Genomic DNA, 21913 nt, shown 5'->3' on the forward strand with positions numbered 1-21913 from the left:
GTGTGTGTGTGTGTGTATGTGTGTGTGTGTGTGTGTGTGTGTGTGTGTGTGTGTGTGTGTGCACGCATGCACGATTGCACGTGCATGTGCATATCATCTCTGTCGGGTGGATGCTTATTATGTCCAAAACTGTTACTTCCCAGGATTCAAATTCCAAAACATCAAAGTAGCAGATCTTCTGTACAAGATCAAAACGTGCGGCTTCGCCCCGCGTTTCTAACTCGCGCCGCGATTCTGCTACTTTTAATAATTTGGCGTGACAGTATGATCAATTGGGGTGTTAATTTACGAGAAAAAACACAAAACAATTAGAATGTGGAGATAGGAGGTTTCAGCAACGATATGCACACTCGGCGTGCACATGTGAATCTATTACTGAGCACTGCATGGTGTGGAAAAACAAAATGCCGACAAGGCCGCGTCTCTGAGCCCGATGTGTTTATTGACGAGGCACAAGGCTTTACAACAGTCCATTAGTGACTGTAAACACAGAGCGACGGCATACGCAGGTCGTAGGACGAGAGGGGGAACAAACACGGGGCACCGCGTGGGGAAGAAGAGACGTCGAATAAAGGAAGAGAGAGGAGAAAGAGAAGAATGCATGACAGAAAGGGTGTGGTAGGGAGGAAGGGTGGAATGGCCGGAACGCGAGGAGGGTTATGTTTTTGGTCCTCTGTGTCTGTCTCTGTTCGTCCGTCCGTCCGTCTGTAAGGGTAAATATCTAATCTCGGACATGCACCGCTGGCCCATTTGGTGTGAAGCTTTTCACGCACACTCCCAGTAGGCCATTGAACAAGCTCTACCCCACATTGTTCAAATCGCTCTGTTCTAGCACCACCATGAGGCAACCCAGCCTGTCGGGACGGCGCATTTTTGTATTTATACTTTATACTTGTGAATGCATAAAAACTAAATTATGAAGAACTTCAAGTTATATAGTATACCTAAATATAGCATGCAACTAAAAATAAATCAGCGTAACTCCAAACAATATACCCCTAAACCTAAATCTAAACTCAACGCCTAATCAAAACTGTAAACCCAACGCAAATATTTCCTAAGAAATAAAGGATATCTCGCACACTGTCTTCACTTCAAAAGAAAAATGGATTTCATTGCGAGCAGTGAGCAGCATAACATCCTGATATCTCCTTTTTTCCTGTCTCATGCATTGACTGCACCTGTCCCAGTCTGTGGCTTTTCACACTAATTGAAAACCTAAGCAATTAATAACCACTTCTCTTGTGAGGACCAGGAACATTCTCCACAAATTCTACTATACTACTCTACTATACTACAACACAGCGTGCGCACACACACACACACACACACACACACACACACACACACACACACACACACACACACACACACACACACACACACACACACACACACACACACACACACACACACACACACACACACACTAAGGCTGTCCCCAAACATTCAAGGTTTGAATGTTCGCTCGTTAGGGTTGGCACTCGAAGCATGGCACAATTTGAGAAAAAGGTTAGTTCTCTCTCTCTCTCTGCGCTGTTGCGTCTGTGTGTGTGTGTGTGTGTGTGTGTGTGTGTGTGTGTGTGTGTGCACGCGCATGTGCGTGTGTGTGTGTGACACTGATTTATTGAATATTCTGACTTTCAATTCAAATGTACATACATTTAGTTTTGATTGTATTTTTGCTTTTTGCCTTGGCAATGTAAATGTAACCCAGCCAACATGGCAACCCGCAAATGGCAACCCATGTCAACTGTCAATCAAGGCAGTATAAAGGTGACATCAGTTCCTACACTCCCCACTTCCACTCCCACCTATGCAAGATGGCCGAAATGTTTGACAGCAGCATGTTCCTGTCCACTGTGACAACCTTTGGTTACTCTTCGGTGAGTCATATAGGCTTGGTGTCTTAACTTGGATCAACTGGTTAACTGTTTGTTTATTTTGAAAGCATTTGATTTATGATTTATGTTTGAACTTTTGGTTTAATAATTAATATTGATGTATTCTATTATAATAATATATAATTATATATATTATAAAATATGGGTTGTGGGGGCTGACAAGGCTATACAGCCACATGTGTTTCTAATGTGATGTAGGCCTAACACTAATGACACTTATCTTTTCTCTTCATGTAATTCCAGAATATGAAGAGTCACTGTACCAGTGGTGTAGGAGGCAGCACCAAGCCCTAGACCCTGAGACGAGCCATGTCCGTGGGCCCCACAGCCCCACCAATTTAGGCTTCCGAGGACCCCCAACCTGGAGCCCATGTGAAGTGTCCCAGACCGATGCCCCCCCCTCCCTGCACAAGACATTGAGGTAGGAACTGTACGCTATAGCTGCTGCTGGGAAGAGCTGCTTGCTGCGCAGAGTACAAATCTTGTTTATTGTCCTTTGCTGTCGCTGGTGTGGTTCTGCAGGGTAGCCTACTGATGGTGTTGCTCTCGTTTGCGTTTGCGTTCCGGCTTCCTGCGGTTGCGTCGTGTCGGGCTGCCTGCTGTCGCACTCGTTTGCGTTGCGTCTTTTGCGTCGACTGCCACAATTTCGGCCGGTTCTGTCATTTCACCTCATTTCACCTAACTTGTGGACACTGCCTGTCTTCTGCAGAAGAACGTGATGGTTCACGGTAACTGGGTAAGTATCTGTTTTTGTATTCTTTGCTGCTGGTAGGATAGGGCTGGTAGGGTAGGGCTCCTACAAGGGTAGGTTTTTGCGTTGCGTCGCAAACAAAGCACTTTGGCACAGGCATGGAGCTCCTGGTTTACTGGGATGGGGTTCGATTCCCTGCTGCGCCCTATGCTGATTACATTTAATCTGTTAAACAGGCATCCTTTTGCACAATAGAGCGTCGCAGTCCCTCCCCCTTTCAGAACGACGAGTGGCCCAGGAATTTTTTTCTCCATTTCATTTTCTCCATAGGCATTTCAAAACTTATTTATTTAAAGACCTTTAAGCGTCGTATACGAAGCCAACTCCTGTCGTGACAAATCATGACAACGCACACAATATTTTGGACCAAATAATTACAAAGAAGAACACAACGTGTTGTAACCTGCCGTTTTATCTACTTTCTAATTCTTTGTTTGGCCCGAGAAATTGTGTGTATGTCATGATTGGTCCGAATGTTCACTCGAAAATTCCTGCCGAAGTTCGAGTCCTAAAATAAGGGCTAGGGTACAGCCTTAACCCATTCTGAACGGGAACCCATTTTGGTGTCAGCATCATGTTATGCTTTAGCTATTGAAAAATAGCAGATCTACAAGCTCATAGCGCGCCACCGAGTGGCGCGCTACGAGCTTGTAGGTCTGCTATTTTTGAAAAATCGAAGAACGACTGACATTTTTAGAATCTGATCTCAGGTCAGAATGGGTTAATCAGACCAGTGTGTGTCCAGTGGAAACCTCGTATGAATCTGATCTCAGGTCAGAATGGGTTCACACACACACACACACACACACATGCACACACACACACACACACACACACACACACACACAGCAGACTTACTGCGTAGCATGACTCGCCCGAACACCGTGTGGTCCCGGTCCAGCGTGCTGCAGTTCCAGCGGTGGTGTCTGAACTGGTGCTGACACTCTCGGATCCACTCCTTGGCGCCCTCGCCGATGGACTGCATGATGTCCGGGTGGCGCTGGCACAGCTGCCGCTGCTTGTTCACCAGCCCCGGGATGTTGTCGCAGATGACGCGGGCACCCAGGGCACCGATGTACCTGTGGTATACACGGAGCAAGAAGACCGTTTAAACGTTGTATGTCATGCCAATTCATTCCTCCCCTCCAAATGCGGCTCTAGGGCGAATTATACACGGCCCGCATGCAGCTTCATACCTGAATTGTATTATGAACGGCACACCCAACAGTATGGGACATTTTTTTACATTAAAGTTTTTTAACCTGCATTTCCCAGAGTATAATTTATCATTGTTCCTTGTATTATTTTATTTTTTTACCTTGCTTGCTTGGTTTTGGTAATGTGACATAAGGCTGAAAACAGGCTGAGATACACTTTTTGTTCACAGCACACACCTGACAAAAGACCATTGATATTTAATATTAATAAATTATGTAGTTGGCCCTTGGGTGCTTTAATATTTTCTATAAAAGGTTTGGACACCCCTGACATACTGTATACTGTATACAAGTAAGACGCGCAAACGCGGGAAGCGAACGCAGCTCGTACATATTTGGGTTTTGGACGTATAGCTGCTTTGGGGACTCCTTATATGGTTATGGCTGAGTCATGATGACGTAACAGCGGGACAGACAGACATGATCTGCTAGGTCTCATAGTTGGTGCTCACTGTGTTCGCAATGACATATTTCATCGTACTCCTCGCTGACAGGTGCCACCCCGTGCCCATGGGAGTATACGTGCACGTGAGCCAGTGACAAATATCACCCTCCCTGCCCCAGCTTCCCTACAACGTACACGGGCCAATAAGGGCCTTTCTCAGCCCCACCCCACCCCTCTCCAATTGTTTATATTGTGTTTAGTTTCCAAGATGGCCGCAGCACCAGGAGGGGGTGGGGCAGAGGTAAGCGGGTGGGGCCCTTACTGGGCTGCGTTCACACATTCAAGACACCTGTTTGTGTCTGTCTTGTGTCTGTGTTTAATGGCCGCTCCAATGCATTTCCAATGGAAGCCCATATGGTTTGACCAAACAGGACAGAACACATCCATCAAAGCTGTGTTCAGACATAAAGTCAGGTGTCAGACACAAGGCAAGTGTCTTGAATGCAGCTCAGTAGTAGCATGCCACTTGGACACAGGTTCTGATCAGCCTTATGGTCAGGATCACCTGGAGGAGAATGTCTGTTGCAAGACCCGAAACGTCACGGATTCCAGATAACAACACTGACGATATGTATTGTCCATCCCCGGCCGGGTCATACCAAAGACTCTAAATAATGGGACCCAGTGCCTCCCTGCTTGACACTCAGCATCAGGGGTTGGATTGGGGGTGGGAAGTGAGGACGCTGGCGTCGACTGTTTACCGCTTCACCTCCCAATGTACTGTATGAATGAATGAACCATTGTAAAGCGCTTTGAGCACTTGGAAAAGCGCTATAAAATGCAATTCAATTCATTATTATGTGTGCATCAGTCGATGCTTTACTTTACTGATCTACAAGCTCAATGTGTGCCGTTGCAATGCGTTGTGAGCTTGTACTGTAGACGGGGGTCCTACAGGGGTCTGTAGACTATAAGGCCCCTCCTTGCTTTCCCCTCTACACCAAATCTCCCAACATAGCCAATAATATATACAAGCTCACAAAGTGTTCTCCAACTCCAAATTCCACATAATGTCTGCCTTATTAGTGTGGTTGCTGCATAGGCAACACACTGTTGTTCTAGGTTTTCTGATTGGACAATATTATGTCCAATCAGACAGGAGTGACATCAAAATATGTATAAGGCAAGGCAGAATTCATCACAGAACTTTCTAGTATAAACCCATTAATTACCATTCTTCGCAGCTTGCGTCAGACGTCAGTGCAAGTCAGACAGTTTTCTCCAAATTCCAGAATAATATGGACACTAGGATTCACGTGGTTACATTTGCGTCGCACCATATGTGCGCCGTTGATCAGATGATGCCTCTGTATTAAGTGAACTGATCCCAAAACCAGTCTCTAATCACATTAGCTTCATTAAATACCTGTGTGTCAAAATATCAGCAAACAGAGCTCTGCATATGGTACGCGTTGGCTGTGGTTTGGGACACACACACACACACACACACACACACACACACACACACACACACAGGTTGTGAAGAGCGTGAAAGAGAGTGGTAGTAACAGTCCACTGTGAGTCAGAGTTCACTACACTTAGCAGTTAAAGGTTCGGGGATAGCAGGGGGTGGAAACCATTTACTCTACTCTCCAAATAAATAAGCACTTAACCTCTCCCCACGAGGCGTGTGTGTGTGTGTGTGTGTGTGTGTGTGTGTGTGTGTGTGTGTGTGTGTGTGTGTGTGTGTGTGTGTGTGTGTGTGTGTGTGTGTGTGTGTGTGTGTGTGTGTGTGTGTGTGTGTGTGTGTGTGTGTGTGTGTGTGTGTGTGTGTATTTAATAGACAGCGAGACAGCGAGAACAAGAAAGAGTGCATAAAAGTTTCCCAATTGTGCCAGGTTGAGTAGAAATCATGTCATCACAAATCAGGGGCTCAGGGCAAGACGTCAGGGGGGGTTCTCCAATAACCCTGTCAGATTGTTCCCTCACTCACTCACTCACTCACTCACTCACTCACACACGCTCTCATTCATCTCACTGACAGTTCACTGCATGCCCACGCTCTTTTAGCCAGATGCAACGCAGTGCAGGCGACATTTACGGCCAGTAGTCGGCTTCCCATTAATGTAAATGAGCTCACTCCAAGATAAATCTCCATCAATGCGACTGAAAACACTGTCGGCTTCAGATTTACGTGCAGTGCTGGGTACTACTGGGTGTATTATATATACCAATAATACACGCATGAAAGACGCATGATGTGCGAGCGGGACAGTGGGACTCCATAAAGCACGGGCGGGTCAGTCAGGGGAGGTCAGAGTGCATGTAGTTGTGTGGTCATGTTTTACGAGGCTAAAGGATGGGAGACTGCAAGCCCTGCTCTCTCTCTCTCTCTCTCTCTCTCTCTCTCTCCCCAGAGTGGGATTACAGGCGCTGAATATATAAGAGCAGACAGAGTGCTCATCAAAGGAAGAAACCAGGGCAGCAATTCACACTTTATTCTTTGTCTGTCTGTCTGTCTGTCTGTCTGTCTGTCTGTCTGTCTTGAGGGGGTTCCAGGTGGTCCCCAGGGAGAGTTGGTGACCACCAAAGCTCTCAAGAATTACATTAATTGTTAAACATCTGCATTATTTAATTTACAAGAAGTCTACACAATTCAACGTTTGCCTGTTATCTCTCCTATCAATACAGCATGGAATCGTGGACAAAGTCTTGTCCAACGACGACAAAATATTCAAAGTTTTGGGTCTGAGGGGCTAAATAAATGTCGTCAAATGGTGGTCCGTTGCTCAATTACCCAATAAATGATGGGCCTTGATATATGAAAAGGTTTGGAAACCACTGATCTAAATCATCCCCCATTATTGTTATGGTTGAAATGGTATACAGAGGGAGGGGTGAGCTGGGGGCTATACCTTGTAATCCTAATATCAGCGCTGCACAATCTTTCTGGGTCTTTGAAACAATAAACATGCCCATGTGCAGCCACCTGACTGCAGACACATCAGGTGCACTTGTACTCGGTGGTGAAATAATGACTTATGCTTTCCCTATTTGGGCAATTTCACTTGATTAATTACAGTAGGTAGCCCTGAGGCACGTATGTGGATATTTATTATTTCACAAGATCATTTATCAGGAAGATTATAAACATAATATATTTGCCTGTTGCGCATTTTTGACATTGTTTAATGGCTTCGGGACTCCTTTGTGACTCCCCTAGGGCACCCAAACTTTCAGTTCTGAGAATCACTGTCCAGATACTACATAGCATTGGAGAAACTTGATAAACATGCTCCATTAACCCATTAAAACCGTGAAAGCATCTGTGTCATTTAAAAAAAAATATTTTAACCACTTTAACCATTATTTTATACTTGCATTGCATTGGTATGAAATAAAGGTTAACAAAGCATCCGATGGTACAATACATGTCTAATTGCTTGACTAACTTGAAAGCCGCATCTTTGAATGATCTTTGCTAACCTTTTAGACATTAATTAATAGCGTCACCGCACTATGAGCTTGTAGATCTGCTATTTCTGAAAGATCGTGAATATATGTGCAAATGTGCTAATGTGTTTAAAGAGAACCTTTTTTTTACTCAAATATTTGCTTCAGGGGGGCACGGTGAAGCAGTCAGTAGTGCTCCCGGGTTTGATTCACCGTGGACGCTGGGGGCGTGTTCTCTCCTCTGTGTCATCAGTGTCCATACCCTATAGGTGCAGGTTGGTGTTGGTGAAAGTGCCTTTCTCTATATGGAGTATGCATGTCCTCCCCGTGTCCCCTATGTACCCTCACAAAAAAACATGCCGTATAATCCTGCATGCTCTCTATACTGCCTCCACATGGTCAGCTGGGGTACCCGGTGGAGGGGAAAGGAACTGGTTGGAATAACGTGTTCCTTCCACACGTTACGTCCTGTATACCGGGTAAACTTCCCCACTGTCAGGTGAAAATAAGCGGCCTGCTCACTCCTCATGCATTGAAGGAAGCAGCATGAGCTCCGTTTGGGGGATCTCCCCATGGCTTGGCAGAGGGATAGTAGCATTGGCAAAAAGGTGAAAAAATGGGTTACAAAATCCTGGGATAAAAATGTAAATTAAAAAGGAGGGGCAAAAAAAAAGAAAAAGCTAAAAAAAAGAAAATTGCTTCTGGGGGGTCCCTGGAACAAAATATTTTTTAGATGAAGGGGGGGCAGCCAAATAGCCTACTTGTTTTGAGCAACACTGACATATAGAAACTATATATGTTTTTCAGAAAACATGTTTTTAGAACAAGAATTGGTAGAATTGGCCTCAGGCTCAGGTCTTAATGCGTTACAATACGTTGTTAAAACACTGTGGTTCTGTGTGTGACTTCTGAGAAACACGCTATAACATGGATTCAGGATTCCAGGGTTCAAACATCCAGCAGGACATCACAAGGAGCTAATAACTTCTTGTTATTTGCCATCTTGTTGAAAAGACATATTGAGTTCCCGTCAAAGCCAATAATGTCCTGCCAAAAACACTTACGTCTCGCACCCCCTTAACGCATTTTAATCTACACAAACTGAACTATTGGACATTCCATCGGCAGCATATACTCGCGCGCACGCACACACACACGCACACGCACACACACACACACGCACGCACGCACGCACGCACGCACGCACGCACGCACGCACGCGCACACACACACACACACACACACGCACACACACACACACACACACACACACACACACACGCACACACACACACACACACACACAGACACACACACACACACACACACACACGCACACACACGCACACACACACACGCAGACACTTCTACTGTAAACATACTCATACACACATGGACATTTTCATGTATGCTATTGCACGGGGAATGAAATATCTATCCGCATATTTTCACCCCTCACCTATGCTCTAGATGGCTGGTTTTGGGGTATTTTAGTGAAGTCATTGCATGCTCACACTCTCTCTCTCATGTCTGTGTGTGTGTGTGTGTGTGTGTGTGTGTGTGTGTGTGTGTGTGTGTGTGTGTGTGTGTGTGTGTGTGTGTGTGTGTGTGTGTGAGTGTGTGCGCGCGCGCGTGCGCGTTTGGTGGTACCTGGTGAATTAATGACTGTTCTGCTTTGCGGTCTCCAGCTGAGCTGAACACGCGCAGAGCCAACAGCGCGGACATAAATTATATTTATCGCTCTATTATATTATTGCTCAATCTGGCAGGCCAACAATTGACAGTATGAAGAAAATGCATTTTTCCGAGCTAAAAATCGGACTGGCATTCACAAACTCGTGTCCCTTTTCCCTTTTCTTGTTAACACTAAATGCTATAGCTATATTGTGGTTTTTTCTTTAGAAGCCATGACTAATCGGTCCTAAATAAAAAATAACTAGGCTACTGTGTGCTATTATAGGCCTACATTTATCCGAATATACTGCAATTACCGTTTGCTCACAAATGTCAACCCAGTAAAGTCAAGTGTATCGATTTGTGTAGCCTATAATGTTTCACTTTCATGCCAACTTTAATGAATTTTATGGTTCAAATTAAATTAAAACGGAATTGACAATAAACAATATTAAACATAGCCTATATACCCCTAATAATAATTGGAAAGAAACCAATTATTCTCATATACGATTAAAGCAAATAAAATGTAATGAAGGATTAATGATGGTCTAAATTCGTTGGCAACTCGTTTCATCTGATTAGAAGCAAGCAAGAAGGTTAACTATAATGGTCTGAGAGCTTATTAGAGCTTAGTTAATAATTTAGCAATATGCTGTTTTTTTATTCGCCTATTGCTACACGAACCGATAATCGCCCGATAGCCTAATTACTCCTTTGTTCGCACGTTACTGATATTACAAACACAATTCGGCTGTTATTGTAGGCCTATCACATTAGTCCAGTGTGGTTTTAAAGTAGGGCACTCGGGGTTTAGGAGCGGGTTCCAAATGGACCCTATATGTGGTCTGTTGTTGTATAGCTCTGATGAATGGAACCAACATTTGTACAAAGTTATGATCGAGGCCCTCATAACTTCTTTAACACATAAGCTTCTAGAACTTGTATTAATTTCAAGGACCCCCCTCATAATGAGGCCACATGCCATAGCATAGAATATAGATGGTTGTTGGTTCGGTTGTACATTTTGCCATAATATATATAATATAGGCTAATAATAATAGCCAAAATAAGAACCCAACGCATCATGAACTCACCACCACGACGAGTCCACGCGGGGCGTCACCAGCAGCAACAGCAGCAGACACGCACAGTAAATCCTGGAGCTGGTCCGTGCGGCGCCGGAGCCACCGTGGCACGGAGAGGATGCTGCCCTCCTCCTCCCACCCCTAGAGCCGGTGGAGGTGGTGGGGGTCCCCGTGGGGGTCCCCGCACCGCCGGAGCCCCCCGCCGCCGCTCCGTGGCACGGCCCCGCAGTCCTCGTCACTCCACGTGAATCCACCGACCGCGCGCTCCTCTGATGAGGAACCGTACTTAGACCGAACATGATGCTTAATTTCTTTGCGGGGGTTTTTTCTGTTTCCTTTCTTTTCCACCGTATATGGGCGAGTAAAAAAAAAAAAAGGTTTTCAGACGAGGAAGGGGAAAAAAAGCATCTCCAACGATTGATGTAACGTGGCCTATTATTAATGACCAGCCGTAGAAGGCCTCCTCATTATCATCACCATCATCCTCATACCGCGGCAGCGCGGCGTCTGGCTGGCTTCCCGTTGCGGTTTTTTTAATCTTTTTTTTTAACAGACTGTCAAGAGTCTGAGTCGAGGAGGGTGGTGTTCTTCGGTGCCATGTGGACTCACCGCCCGGCCTCTGCTCCCTATCCGTGCGCGTAAAGAAGAAGCTCCCCCTCCGCAGCTCCGCTCCGCGCCGCGCCGGGATGGAGATTCACCTGTGGGGGAGAAGACCTATATATAGTCTCACCTATTGGCGGGCAGGCCAGCCATCTCCGCTGCAACAAGCAACCATCATTCTGTCTTTCACAATAAACTTTTTGTCCATGTGCAGTTCAAAAAAGGTAGAAAATATAGTTCCAAATGAAACTCGGATTGAAAGTGGTATATAGACTCGCGGTCTTCCTTCCTCACTCTCTCGGCTGCATGGCGCATGCATGCGTCGGGATGCTTGCAGTGGACCGCCTTTATCAGCGCGCAGTGGATACAGTCACGGCCAGGCAGGCGTTCAACTGGCGTGTGTGTGAGTATGAGAGAGAGAGAGAGAGAGAGAGAGAGAGAGAGAGAGAGTGGTGTGTGGGTGGTTGGCTGACGCGCGCGCACGTGTGTGTGTGTGCGTGCGTGCGTGCGAGGGAGAGAGAGAGAGAGAGAGGTGGGAGATGAGGGCGGGCTTGGGTGCGTTGCAATGCTGACAGCTCCTCACGGCCATTGGGCAAATGTATGTGGTATATGCAGGGGGTTACAGAGTTTGAGTACGAAGAAGGAGAGAGATAGCTAGCTGCACAGTACACTGCACGGCGGAAGGGATGAACCGTTCGCGCCAGTATAAGTGTGTGTGTGTGTGTGTGTGTGTGTGTGTGTGTGTGTGTGTGTGTGCGGCTGTGTGTGCGCGCGTGCCCGTGCGTGCGCACGCGCGCAGCGCGCTCCCAGCTGCTCCACTGACTGATGTCGAGGCAATCTGGATATTAAAGAGTTGTTGCTCACCTGCTGCCTGCACATGCAATCAAAATGTGATGTTTGTGAGGACATGGTTCTGAATCTGAAATGCTTTAATTTGGCACTTTGACATTAATCACTATCTATCTATATAGCTACATGTAGACTACTGCATGGCTGAAAATTGATTGATTGATTGATTGATTGATAATGTTTATTCACATGCAGTACAGAATGGGTACAGTCCAATATAGTCTAATAGCCAGCCCATAGAGCCCCATTGTGAACCCGGACATGTTGAGTACACCAAGGTTTTATGTTAGAAATGTTTAGTATGGATCCCCATAGCATGTAGAAACTGCCGGGTGCTAACATGCATATGTTTTTATTTTATTATTTTATTTTAATATCTTTTATCTTTGTAACCCATTTTTCACCCCTGTGTCAATTATCTAATGTGATCCTGGGCTCTACACACTCTCCGCCAACCTGGGGAGAGCAACGGACTTGAACTCATGCTTCCTTCATGCCTGAGTGTCCAAGTTGCTCCTTTACACCTGACAGGGGGGGAGTTCCCCTGGTTGGACGTAGCGCGTGGAAGGAACACGTTATTCCAACCAGTTCCTTTCCCCTCCATCAGGCGCCCCGGCTGGCCAGGGGGAGGCAGTTTAGAGACCAGGATTACTGCATGTTTTTGTGAGGGTACCTACCCTATAGGGGACACGGGGAGAACATGCAAACTCCACACAGAAAGGCCCTTTCGCCAACACCGCCTCGGGTATGGGCACTGATGACGCGGAGGAGGAAACACGCCGCCTGCAGCACCCACAGCGCCCCGAGCGGGAATCGAACCTTCTACCTTCTAGCTGTGAGGCGACAGCACTACGAACTGTGCCACCGTGCCCCCCCCCCCTACATGCAAATGTTAAGCAATTTTCATAATTGGCATAATATATGACCATACCAATTACAACCTAACCTGACGCTGCCAGATGAGGGCGGTATTGCGGAAACATATTCCCCAACACAACACTCATCTGGGATCTCTGACGGAGTTGAGCCCTGAGTCAGATCTGCTTCGTACCGAACCAATCAGTGTGAGCTAAAGGCGGGATGCGGATGTGACGGTATATAGACACGTCGATATGATTGGTTGTGTTTGCACGCCCACATGGTGATAGACAGACGCTCCCATCCAATCATCTACCATGTATCTTGAAAAAAAGGAACAGCCCCGTCATCGAATTTGCTTCCGCGATCCCAGATCCAAATACTGTGAAACAAATTTGTGTAGCAAGCTTTTTGGATCTGGCAGCGTCAGGTTAATTACAACCTATAGAAGGCAAAATATTCTTTATGCTTTATGTAGCATGTGACATGTCAAACTAGGGGCTTTTCATGATGCTGAATCCATTCCAAGCATTAGTTTTGCAAAGAAACAGTCATTGTCAGCACATTTGGGCACATAAAACGTCGGTGTACTCAATGTCCGGGGTCACTTTTTGGCTCCTATAGGCTACAAAGGAAAGCACAAGTCAATACAAACTGCTACGAGGATAAAACCAGAAAAAGCACTAAAACTTGTTTACATCAGGGTCCTCCATTTTCAATTCATCAGAACATTTAAAGATGTAAAAATATGCACTTCTATGGGAAGAAATTAATCATATACAATTAAACAAAAGTAAAAACAGTAGCCTATGGAAAAAGGGGCCATGCAGTTTCGAATTGCAGCTGCCATAAGTGGTCTTTGAGAGCGGTTTTGAAGGGGTCTATAGGGATTCACATTTCTTAATGGCAGTTTGGTAACAGTGTTCCACATTTCAGTGGCTATTAGCCTATAGGCTGGCTCAAGATGATCACTCAGTGGTTCTCAAAGGAGGACTCCACATAACTTGTGACTTGAGTGTACAAATGGAACCAAATGTAAGGGTCCATTTGGTTACACATGTACTCAGTGTCACAGACCTGGCTGTATAAGGGTCCCTTTGGACTGTCCTCAACGATGGATCCCACTTTCAGAACCGCTGGTATAATGATTAATTATTAATTAATGATTAATTACAAATATTGCATATAGATTGATGCATGACGTGTGTGTGCCACATGAGGGACAGCCGTTATATAAGTGGCAGATATTCCGCGCTCAAGTTTATTTGAGGACGGAATTGGTGCTGAAATGTGTGTATAGGTTATAATGTATCTATTAAAGGTTTTACTCACGACAGGACGAAACCCGGACCCTCCTTCACCATCTGCATGGTGAAATGTACTCACAATGCTCAACCAAATTCGCCACATTCAGCAAAATGAAGAAAAAAAGAATAGCGTCATATCCCCAAATAGGTCTATATATAACTAATCATTTTAGTAATGTCCTGAGGACAGAATCGCCGAAAAATGCCCATGTGTGGTCGGTGCACCCTGGGCAAGATCGACCTACGCTGAAAAGACTATCAGCAGAAGTTGCGGGATTTTAGCGGAAGTATTGCCCAAGGAAATGACGTTGATGTTTTACAAATCAGTTTACATTCTCCGCGAATAAAACAAGTGTTGTGATTGGTTCGGGAAAATATCGTATCCGGGGGAAATACATTTGACGGATGTTCCCGGAGGATACATCCGCCGATAGCTTCTCTGCCTTACGTTGTGACCATGCAGGCTTTTCTTTTCGAAGATAAGTGTGTGGTGCATGCCGGAATTGGCACTGTGACATGGCCGCTGTGATTGGCTGGAATTCGGTGTGCCATTCTGTGCTGTGATTCGCTGAGCATCACATGACGTGTACTGTATGTACCACAGGGAGGGGACACCCGTGGTTATACCAGTGGTTCCCAAACTTTTTCATGTCAAGGCAGGGACGGATTAACCCCCATGAGGGCCCCTGGGCAGGGCCCCCGTAGCGCGCGTGCGCGCGACATTTTAGTGTTTTTATCATCTTTTTAACCTAAATTTAACAAAATCAACAGCCAATGAAGGGCCCCAGGAGCCCTTTTCAGGGCGTCAAACCTAGTACCTCACAGTCTAATTTCCCCGAAGGGCCCCTGAGAGCCAAGGGCCCCTGAGAGCCAAGGGCCCCTGGGCCACGGCCCCACTGGCCCAATGGCTAATTTGTCACTGTGTCAAGGACCCCCAAATTGACACTTATTATCCCCGTGGACCCTCCGTTTGATAACATACGCCAGGGACCCCCATGAGAGAAGATGGTTACGGCTCTAGCAGTGATTCTCAACCCGTTCAATAACATTTCAAGGACCCCCAGTTTGACATGCATTAGTCTACTGACCCCCATTTAATGGCATTTATATCTCTGGGACCGCCAATTTATATTGTAAAAGCAATGTGAATTTAACTCTGAGAGTGTACAAATGGAACCAAATTACCGCCAGGGTCCATTTGGTTCCATTTGTATATCTATGAGTTACAGACTTGGTTCCAAACTATCATTTAGCTGCATGGGGACCCCCTGGAACTCCCTCAAGTTCCAGGGGCAGATAGAGGTGGGAAAGAGACAGAACGGGTCACTTTGTACCTCTTAAAAGAGAAATAGAATGTTTGCCGGTCATGCAGGACCAATAGTGGAAATCGCAGACCTAAAAGCTCACAATTAATTAATTTATTGGAAATTATAAGATTGTTTCATTTCATTTATCATAAAAAGATATACCTGCAACACCGTCACAAGCACGTTCAAGAGAAGCTTAATGTAGAAGCAATGTTTACACAACCTTTTATTTATGAAATACTAGGGATTGTTTTTATTTGATGAAAAGTTGCGATGAATTTTGTTTATTTAATTTAATCTATTGAAATAATATGTATTTAAATGTAGGAAACGGAAATGTTTAGGAGATATTTAGGTCAATAATCGGGACCCATAAAAATTGGTCCACGACCCAAAGATGGGTCCGGAGTCTGGACACACACACACACACACACACACACACACACACACACACACACACACACACACACACACACACACACACACACACACACACACACACACACACACTCAAATGACCATATGGAGCCGACCGATGCCAGAACATTTAGTCCGATGCTGATCCCGATTTTGGAGAGTCCTAGACCACCGATTACCAAGTCTTGTAACCACCGATAAGATAAGATAAAAACAGCTTTTTATCAATTTTAAAAATGTGATAAAAGAACATTTAACTAGAATCCATTTGGCAGGCGAGTCAATATAGTTGTACAACAGCAGTGACAACACACAAAATGTATCCGTGGAGGAATCAATTGGCAAAACAACTAAATTAGCAACCAAAAAAGAAGTCAAATATATCAGCCATGACTCATATATCGGTCTGACTCTATTGCCGATGATATACGATGAAAACAATTTCAAAGCAAAGCTCAAAGTGATTGTTTACGAATTACGTGAATGAGGGTGGAATATTGGTTGTATTATAGCTGCAGCCACGACCTTAAAACCCGCGTGCAGAAGAAAAAGTGAAAGTGCAGTGAAGAAAGACGGGAACGTGGGACTGCACGGGAGAACAGTGCCAAATCATCCAGTGGAACAGAACAGCGCTACGGCTTAAATATGAACCACATGTGCCGTGCTTGCACCAGTACAGTGCTGAAACACACACACACACACACACACACACGCACACACACACACAAGCCTGATTTATACTTCATCATATGACTGTGTTGCACCACGTTCCTGCACACACACACACACACACACACACACAGCACACAGCACACACACACACACACACACACACACACACACACACACACACACACACACACACACACACACACACACCCACTGCACACACACACACACACACACACACACACACACACACACACACACACACACACAAGCCTGATTTATACTTCATCATATGACTGTGTTGCACCACGCTTGTGCACACACACACACGTGTTGGCGTGTGGCGTCATCTATACCTGATGCCGCTCGCTGCAGCATTCTGCACGAAGCAATAGGATGTAAAGACCCCATAAGAACCCATTTGACCAAATGTCTACTAAACCCTAAATTCTGTGTCAGTGGTTCTCAAACTATTTCATGTAAAGGACCCCAAAAAATACATGTAATTGGCCGCGGACCCCCCATCTATAATACTATAGGCCTATATGTGAAAGAATATATTAAAAGTTTTGCACACGTTTTCAGTGGTTAAAAGCTACGCTGACACAGACGCGTCCTCACTCCTCAGGTCTATATGATGCGAAGCCTGCGTACGTATAGCTAGTTCAGGCAGACAACTTGTGATCAGGTGACTATAGCCTCATGCACTCTTTACCTGATCAGAGCGGCTATTTAAAGGTATCTGCCTATATAACCTGCTCATTCCTGGCTTCTCTCCTGCTGTGCAGACCTGCGCAGCCTCCCCAGCATCCACCTGTATAGGCTCCAGATCCCCCTTATTCATTCCCTGTAATTCTATTTGGCTTATAACTTAACTAAAATGTTAATGTTACAGGGAATGAATAGGGACAGAGCCCCGACGCCAATCTACAGTATGCTTATATATCTATGCTCAATTATGCTCAATAAATAAATATATACTGTATATTCTAAATTCACTCCAAGCGTTGTCTGACTGAAATTCAGTCAGACAGGGCATAATAACCCTAACCCATATGCCACATTTGATTCAGCTGACCCGATAATACCAACAAACAAAGTAGCCTAAATAAACCATGCAAAATCCCTGTCGGAATTGAAACTATTAGAATTAGCTGGCTGTCGCAAGCTGCTATTTTCATCAAAAAGCCTGAGAAAACAATTACGGCGTTTATGCCAAAGCTGCCTAGGCTGTATATAAGCAGCTTCCAGGGACGTTTGTTTTACTGCTTATCACATTCTGAACGGGAACCCATTTTGGTGTTAGCATCATGTCATGCTTTAGCTATTGAAAAATAGCAGATCTACAAGCTCATAGCGCGCCACCGAGTGGCGCGCTACGAGCTTGTAGGTCTGCTATTAAGAACGACTGACATTTTTAGAATCTGATCTCTGGTCAGAATGGGTTAATCAGACCAGTGTGTGTCCAGTGGAAACCTCATATGAATCTGATCTCAGGTCAGAATGGGTTATACAGAGCCATGTGGGCATGTAGTGGTGTCAGAATGGGACGCATTCACGCTGTCAAGCCCTTACGCTCAAAACATGCACATGATTCCAATCCTGGTCTCCCTATATATACCACTCATCCTAAGTCTCTCTGGCCAAAGAAGATGCAGGGCACGCATGCACGCACCTTATAAAGCTACCTGTATGTTATGTATAGCATGAGGAACCGAATATGCCATGGCGCTCTACTTCTCCATTGAAACTCATAATGGAGAAGTGCCGCCATGTTCTATTCGGTTTTGAATGGAGTTCTCATGCTTTGATGTGAGACTTGTATAGATCTGTTTGTATAGATTTATATTATTAACACAAATCTTGTACGGGTCTCTCCACTCCCTGGCACTGATTATTTTCAGATGGGGGTGGGGGGTCCGCACGGCCCAAATCCTTACAATTTACAATTTAGGCATTTAGCAGACGCTCTTAATCCAGAGCGATTTACATTAAGCAAGAACAACAAAGCATGGGAATACATCACATAAAATCATTTATCATGAAACATGTGTAAGCTAAGAAAGTAACAGTGGAATATCTATATAATGAAACTATACATATAAACTATACATCTATACAACTATGCTATTATGTACTATGACGTGCTATGACTACATACAATGCACTTATGCTGTCTACATAACATGCTATAAGTCTGTATCAAATGCTATCTAAGTCTACAGAAATGCTATCTAAGGGGGTGGGGTAAGTGCTATGGGCCATGATGAATCCTTGACATGAAAACGTTTGAGAACCACTGGCTTAAAGGCATGTGTTTTATTTGAAGGCAAGAACAGATTTCTACCTATTGACTGCACTATTCACTTCAGCACCACAGTGTATTAGTCATTGTAATGATTTATTTATGTGTAGTGTAATGCTTTCTGGTGTTATGACTCGACTGAATCATCATTCACCACCCTTGTTGTTGGATGGAGAATCTTAAGGGACCACTTGGGTGCAGGTCAACAAAAATGACTACTGTAAAGTCATCTTTACAGTAGTGGTAGCTTCCCTGCATGTTTAACATTATAGCCACAGAGTTTATATCTTCGCTGGTTGGTGGTAATTAACCTTGTTGTTGGTCCAAAACCGTTCCTTTTTTAATTATTATTATTTTGAAAATACAAATAGTTTTTTATTTATTTTCACTACTTTGGTGACATTTGTATGATGAAGTAGGGCATTACATTTAATACATTAATTATGGAGTTATAAGGAAGTTGCCCGCGAAGCAACACGATTATGTGGGATTGTCAGTCAGATATATTGTAGATTGTTCGTACAAATTTCCAGGACAGATATATTTGCTGTTGCAGTTTTGTGGGCCTGTTGCTTAATTACCACCTGTCTAGAGTGGTTTTATTTTTTTTACTGTCGCCATACCTACTGGTCTAGAGTGAGTTATTTTTTACTGCCGCTTACATACTGGACTATAGAGTGGTCATGGTCTATAGAGTGGTCTTACATACTGTTCTATAGAATGGTCTTACATACTGTTCTATAGAGTGGTCGCATGAGGTTTTTGAGAAGCGATGAGTTGAGGCATATATAGGAGCTAAGCTCTGGTGAATATTTGCGCTGCTGTTTAGCTCACGATTTTCTGCTAAATCAAAAGGAATTAGGGAAACACAAACAGCACTGGGTTATGCTCTCCCTCATGGGGCTGGAGCTGGAACATGCTCTCTCTCTCTCTCTCTCTCTCTCTCTCTCATGGCGCTGAACTTGACCCCAGCTTTCTCTTCATAAACAATAACAGAGTCAAGTAGCCCATTGTCAGTTTGAAGGAAAATATTGCCGTGATGTAAAGCTGCTAATTTGGCAACCAACTCCCCAGAGGAGAAACACTGCAGTGGTCACGGAGCTGGATGAGGAAACTACAGTAGGATGTATTATAGGAAACACTCCAGTGTTCATGGAGCGGGATGAGGAAACTACAGTAGGATGTATAGGAAACACTCCAGTGTTCATGGAGCTGGATGAGGAAACTACAGTAGGATGTATAGGAAACACTCCAGTGTTCATGGAGCTGGATGAGGAAACTACAGTATAGGATGTATAGGAAACACTCCAGTGTTCATGGAGCTGGATGAGGAAACTACAGTATAGGATGTATAGGAAACACTCCAGTGTTCATGGAGCTGGATGAGGAAACTACAGTATAGGATGTATAGGAAACACTCCAGTGTTCATGGAGCTGGATGAGGAAACTACAGTATAGGATGTATAGGAAACACTCCAGTGTTCATGGAGATGGATGAGGAAACTACAGTATAGGATGTATAGGAAACACTCCAGTGTTCACGGAGATGGATGAGGAAACTACAGTAGGATGTATAGGAAACACTCCAGTGTTCATGGAGATGGATGAGGAAACTACAGTAGGATGTATAGGAAACACTCCAGTGGTCATGGAGCTGGATGAGGAAACTACAGTAGGATGTATAGGAAACACTCCAGTGTTCATGGAGATGGATGAGGAAACTACAGTAGGATGTATAGGAAACACTCCAGTGTTCATGGAGCTGGATGAGGAAACTACAGTAGGATGTATAGGAACACTCCAGTGGTCATGTAGGGACTCCTTGGGACATGTTTTAAGGTCAACCCGTTTAATTCCGCAAGGACCCTCAGTTTGCACCCCCATTTAATGGCATTCCTAATGGACCCCCAAACATTGTAAAATCAATGTTAATTTAACTCTGTACAAATGGATCCAATTTGGTTCCATTTGTATACACTCCCACTGCATTATAGCACACAGGTTATTTTTCTCCCATGCACCATTCCATGAAAACTAAACGTTTTTTTGGACACACAAGGTTTTCGGCCCGACAGCAAGTGGCGGGTTGAACGTACCGAGGTCAGGTGTGTATGTATAGAAAGCATGCAGAGTGGGACTATAACAGCTCAGTAATGTGTCCGCTGTGGGGGGGAGTGAAGGGGGTTGTTCTGGGTGCTGTCACCAGGCAGGTGGTCAGCCAGCCCGTGGGATGAGCTCAGTGTTTATTCCCATACCCTGGCAAGCCGGAGCAAGGAGGACAGCAATGTCGTCATGCCATGGCCTGCAGGCTCCCACGTGCACACACAGTAACACGCGCGCGCACACACACACACACACACACACACACTGGCACGGATCAAAGATAGAATGCCCAACATGGTGCACCGCACGGTATAAAGTCCTCACTGTCACTCTGAAAGTGCAGAAACGTGACCAAAACGGTACCCTATAACCGTTATAGGGGTGTTACCTTATAACCGTTATAGGGGTGTTACCCTATAACCGTTATAGGGGTGTTACCCTATAACCGTTATAGGGGTGTTACCCTATAACCGTTATAGGGGTGTTACCCTATAACCGTTATAGGGGTGGTCAAACTGGTGATCCGTCGTCGTCTTATGCGGCCCGCCTGCCTCAAGCAAGAAATACAAATAAATCAAGTTGAGCAAAGCCACTCTTAATTCTCTTCCCCTCTCTCTAACAGACACGGTTAACGATCGCTTGTTAAGTGCCTGCCAGACAGAGAGACAATCAGATGAAATGAAGGCAGGTGTAGAGTAGAGTGTAGACTAGTGAACTGAACATGTTCTCTTTATATCAAGTACTTATACCAGCCCCTTATGAAACTTACTTCTCCCCAAATCCAAATGGATTTTATTTTCCATCCTGAATGGCAGTAACTACAATGAGAACTGAGAAGATCTCCACAAAGGTTTACTCATCAAAACTGATTATAAAACTGTAACCATCAAAGCATGCACTCAACATATAATGGTTATGTGACCATGGCATGTGCATAATATAAAATCTTATAAGTTGTATCTGATATTGATTATTATGGGGGATGGGTTCAATGAATCGATTATTAATCGGCAGAGCTGTCAACAT

At 44.8% G+C, this 21913-nt stretch overlaps 1 protein-coding gene across 2 annotated transcripts in view; it reads right to left on the reverse strand.

Moving 5' to 3' along the window:
• Positions 1–11326, reverse strand: part of wnt2bb (wingless-type MMTV integration site family, member 2Bb) — a 31808-nt gene extending 20482 nt beyond the window's left edge. Inside the window, exons 1-2 of one of the 2 annotated variants that reach the window (XM_080764903.1) lie at positions 11203–11326; positions 3514–3734 (exon numbers count right to left, since the gene is read on the reverse strand). In XM_080764903.1, the coding sequence (XP_080621029.1) occupies positions 3514–3734; positions 11203–11225 (244 nt within the window). In that variant the 5' untranslated portion in view covers positions 11226–11326. Of the gene's footprint in view, positions 1–3513; positions 3735–10481; positions 10605–11202 lie in introns of those variants that run through there. The other variant, XM_080764904.1, reaches the window with a different exon arrangement.
• Between the last annotated feature and the right edge of the window lie 10587 nt (positions 11327–21913).

This window comes from Protomyctophum bolini (genome assembly GCF_963924005.1).
Source record: "Protomyctophum bolini genome assembly, chromosome: 5".
NCBI lineage: Eukaryota > Metazoa > Chordata > Actinopteri > Myctophiformes > Myctophidae > Protomyctophum > Protomyctophum bolini.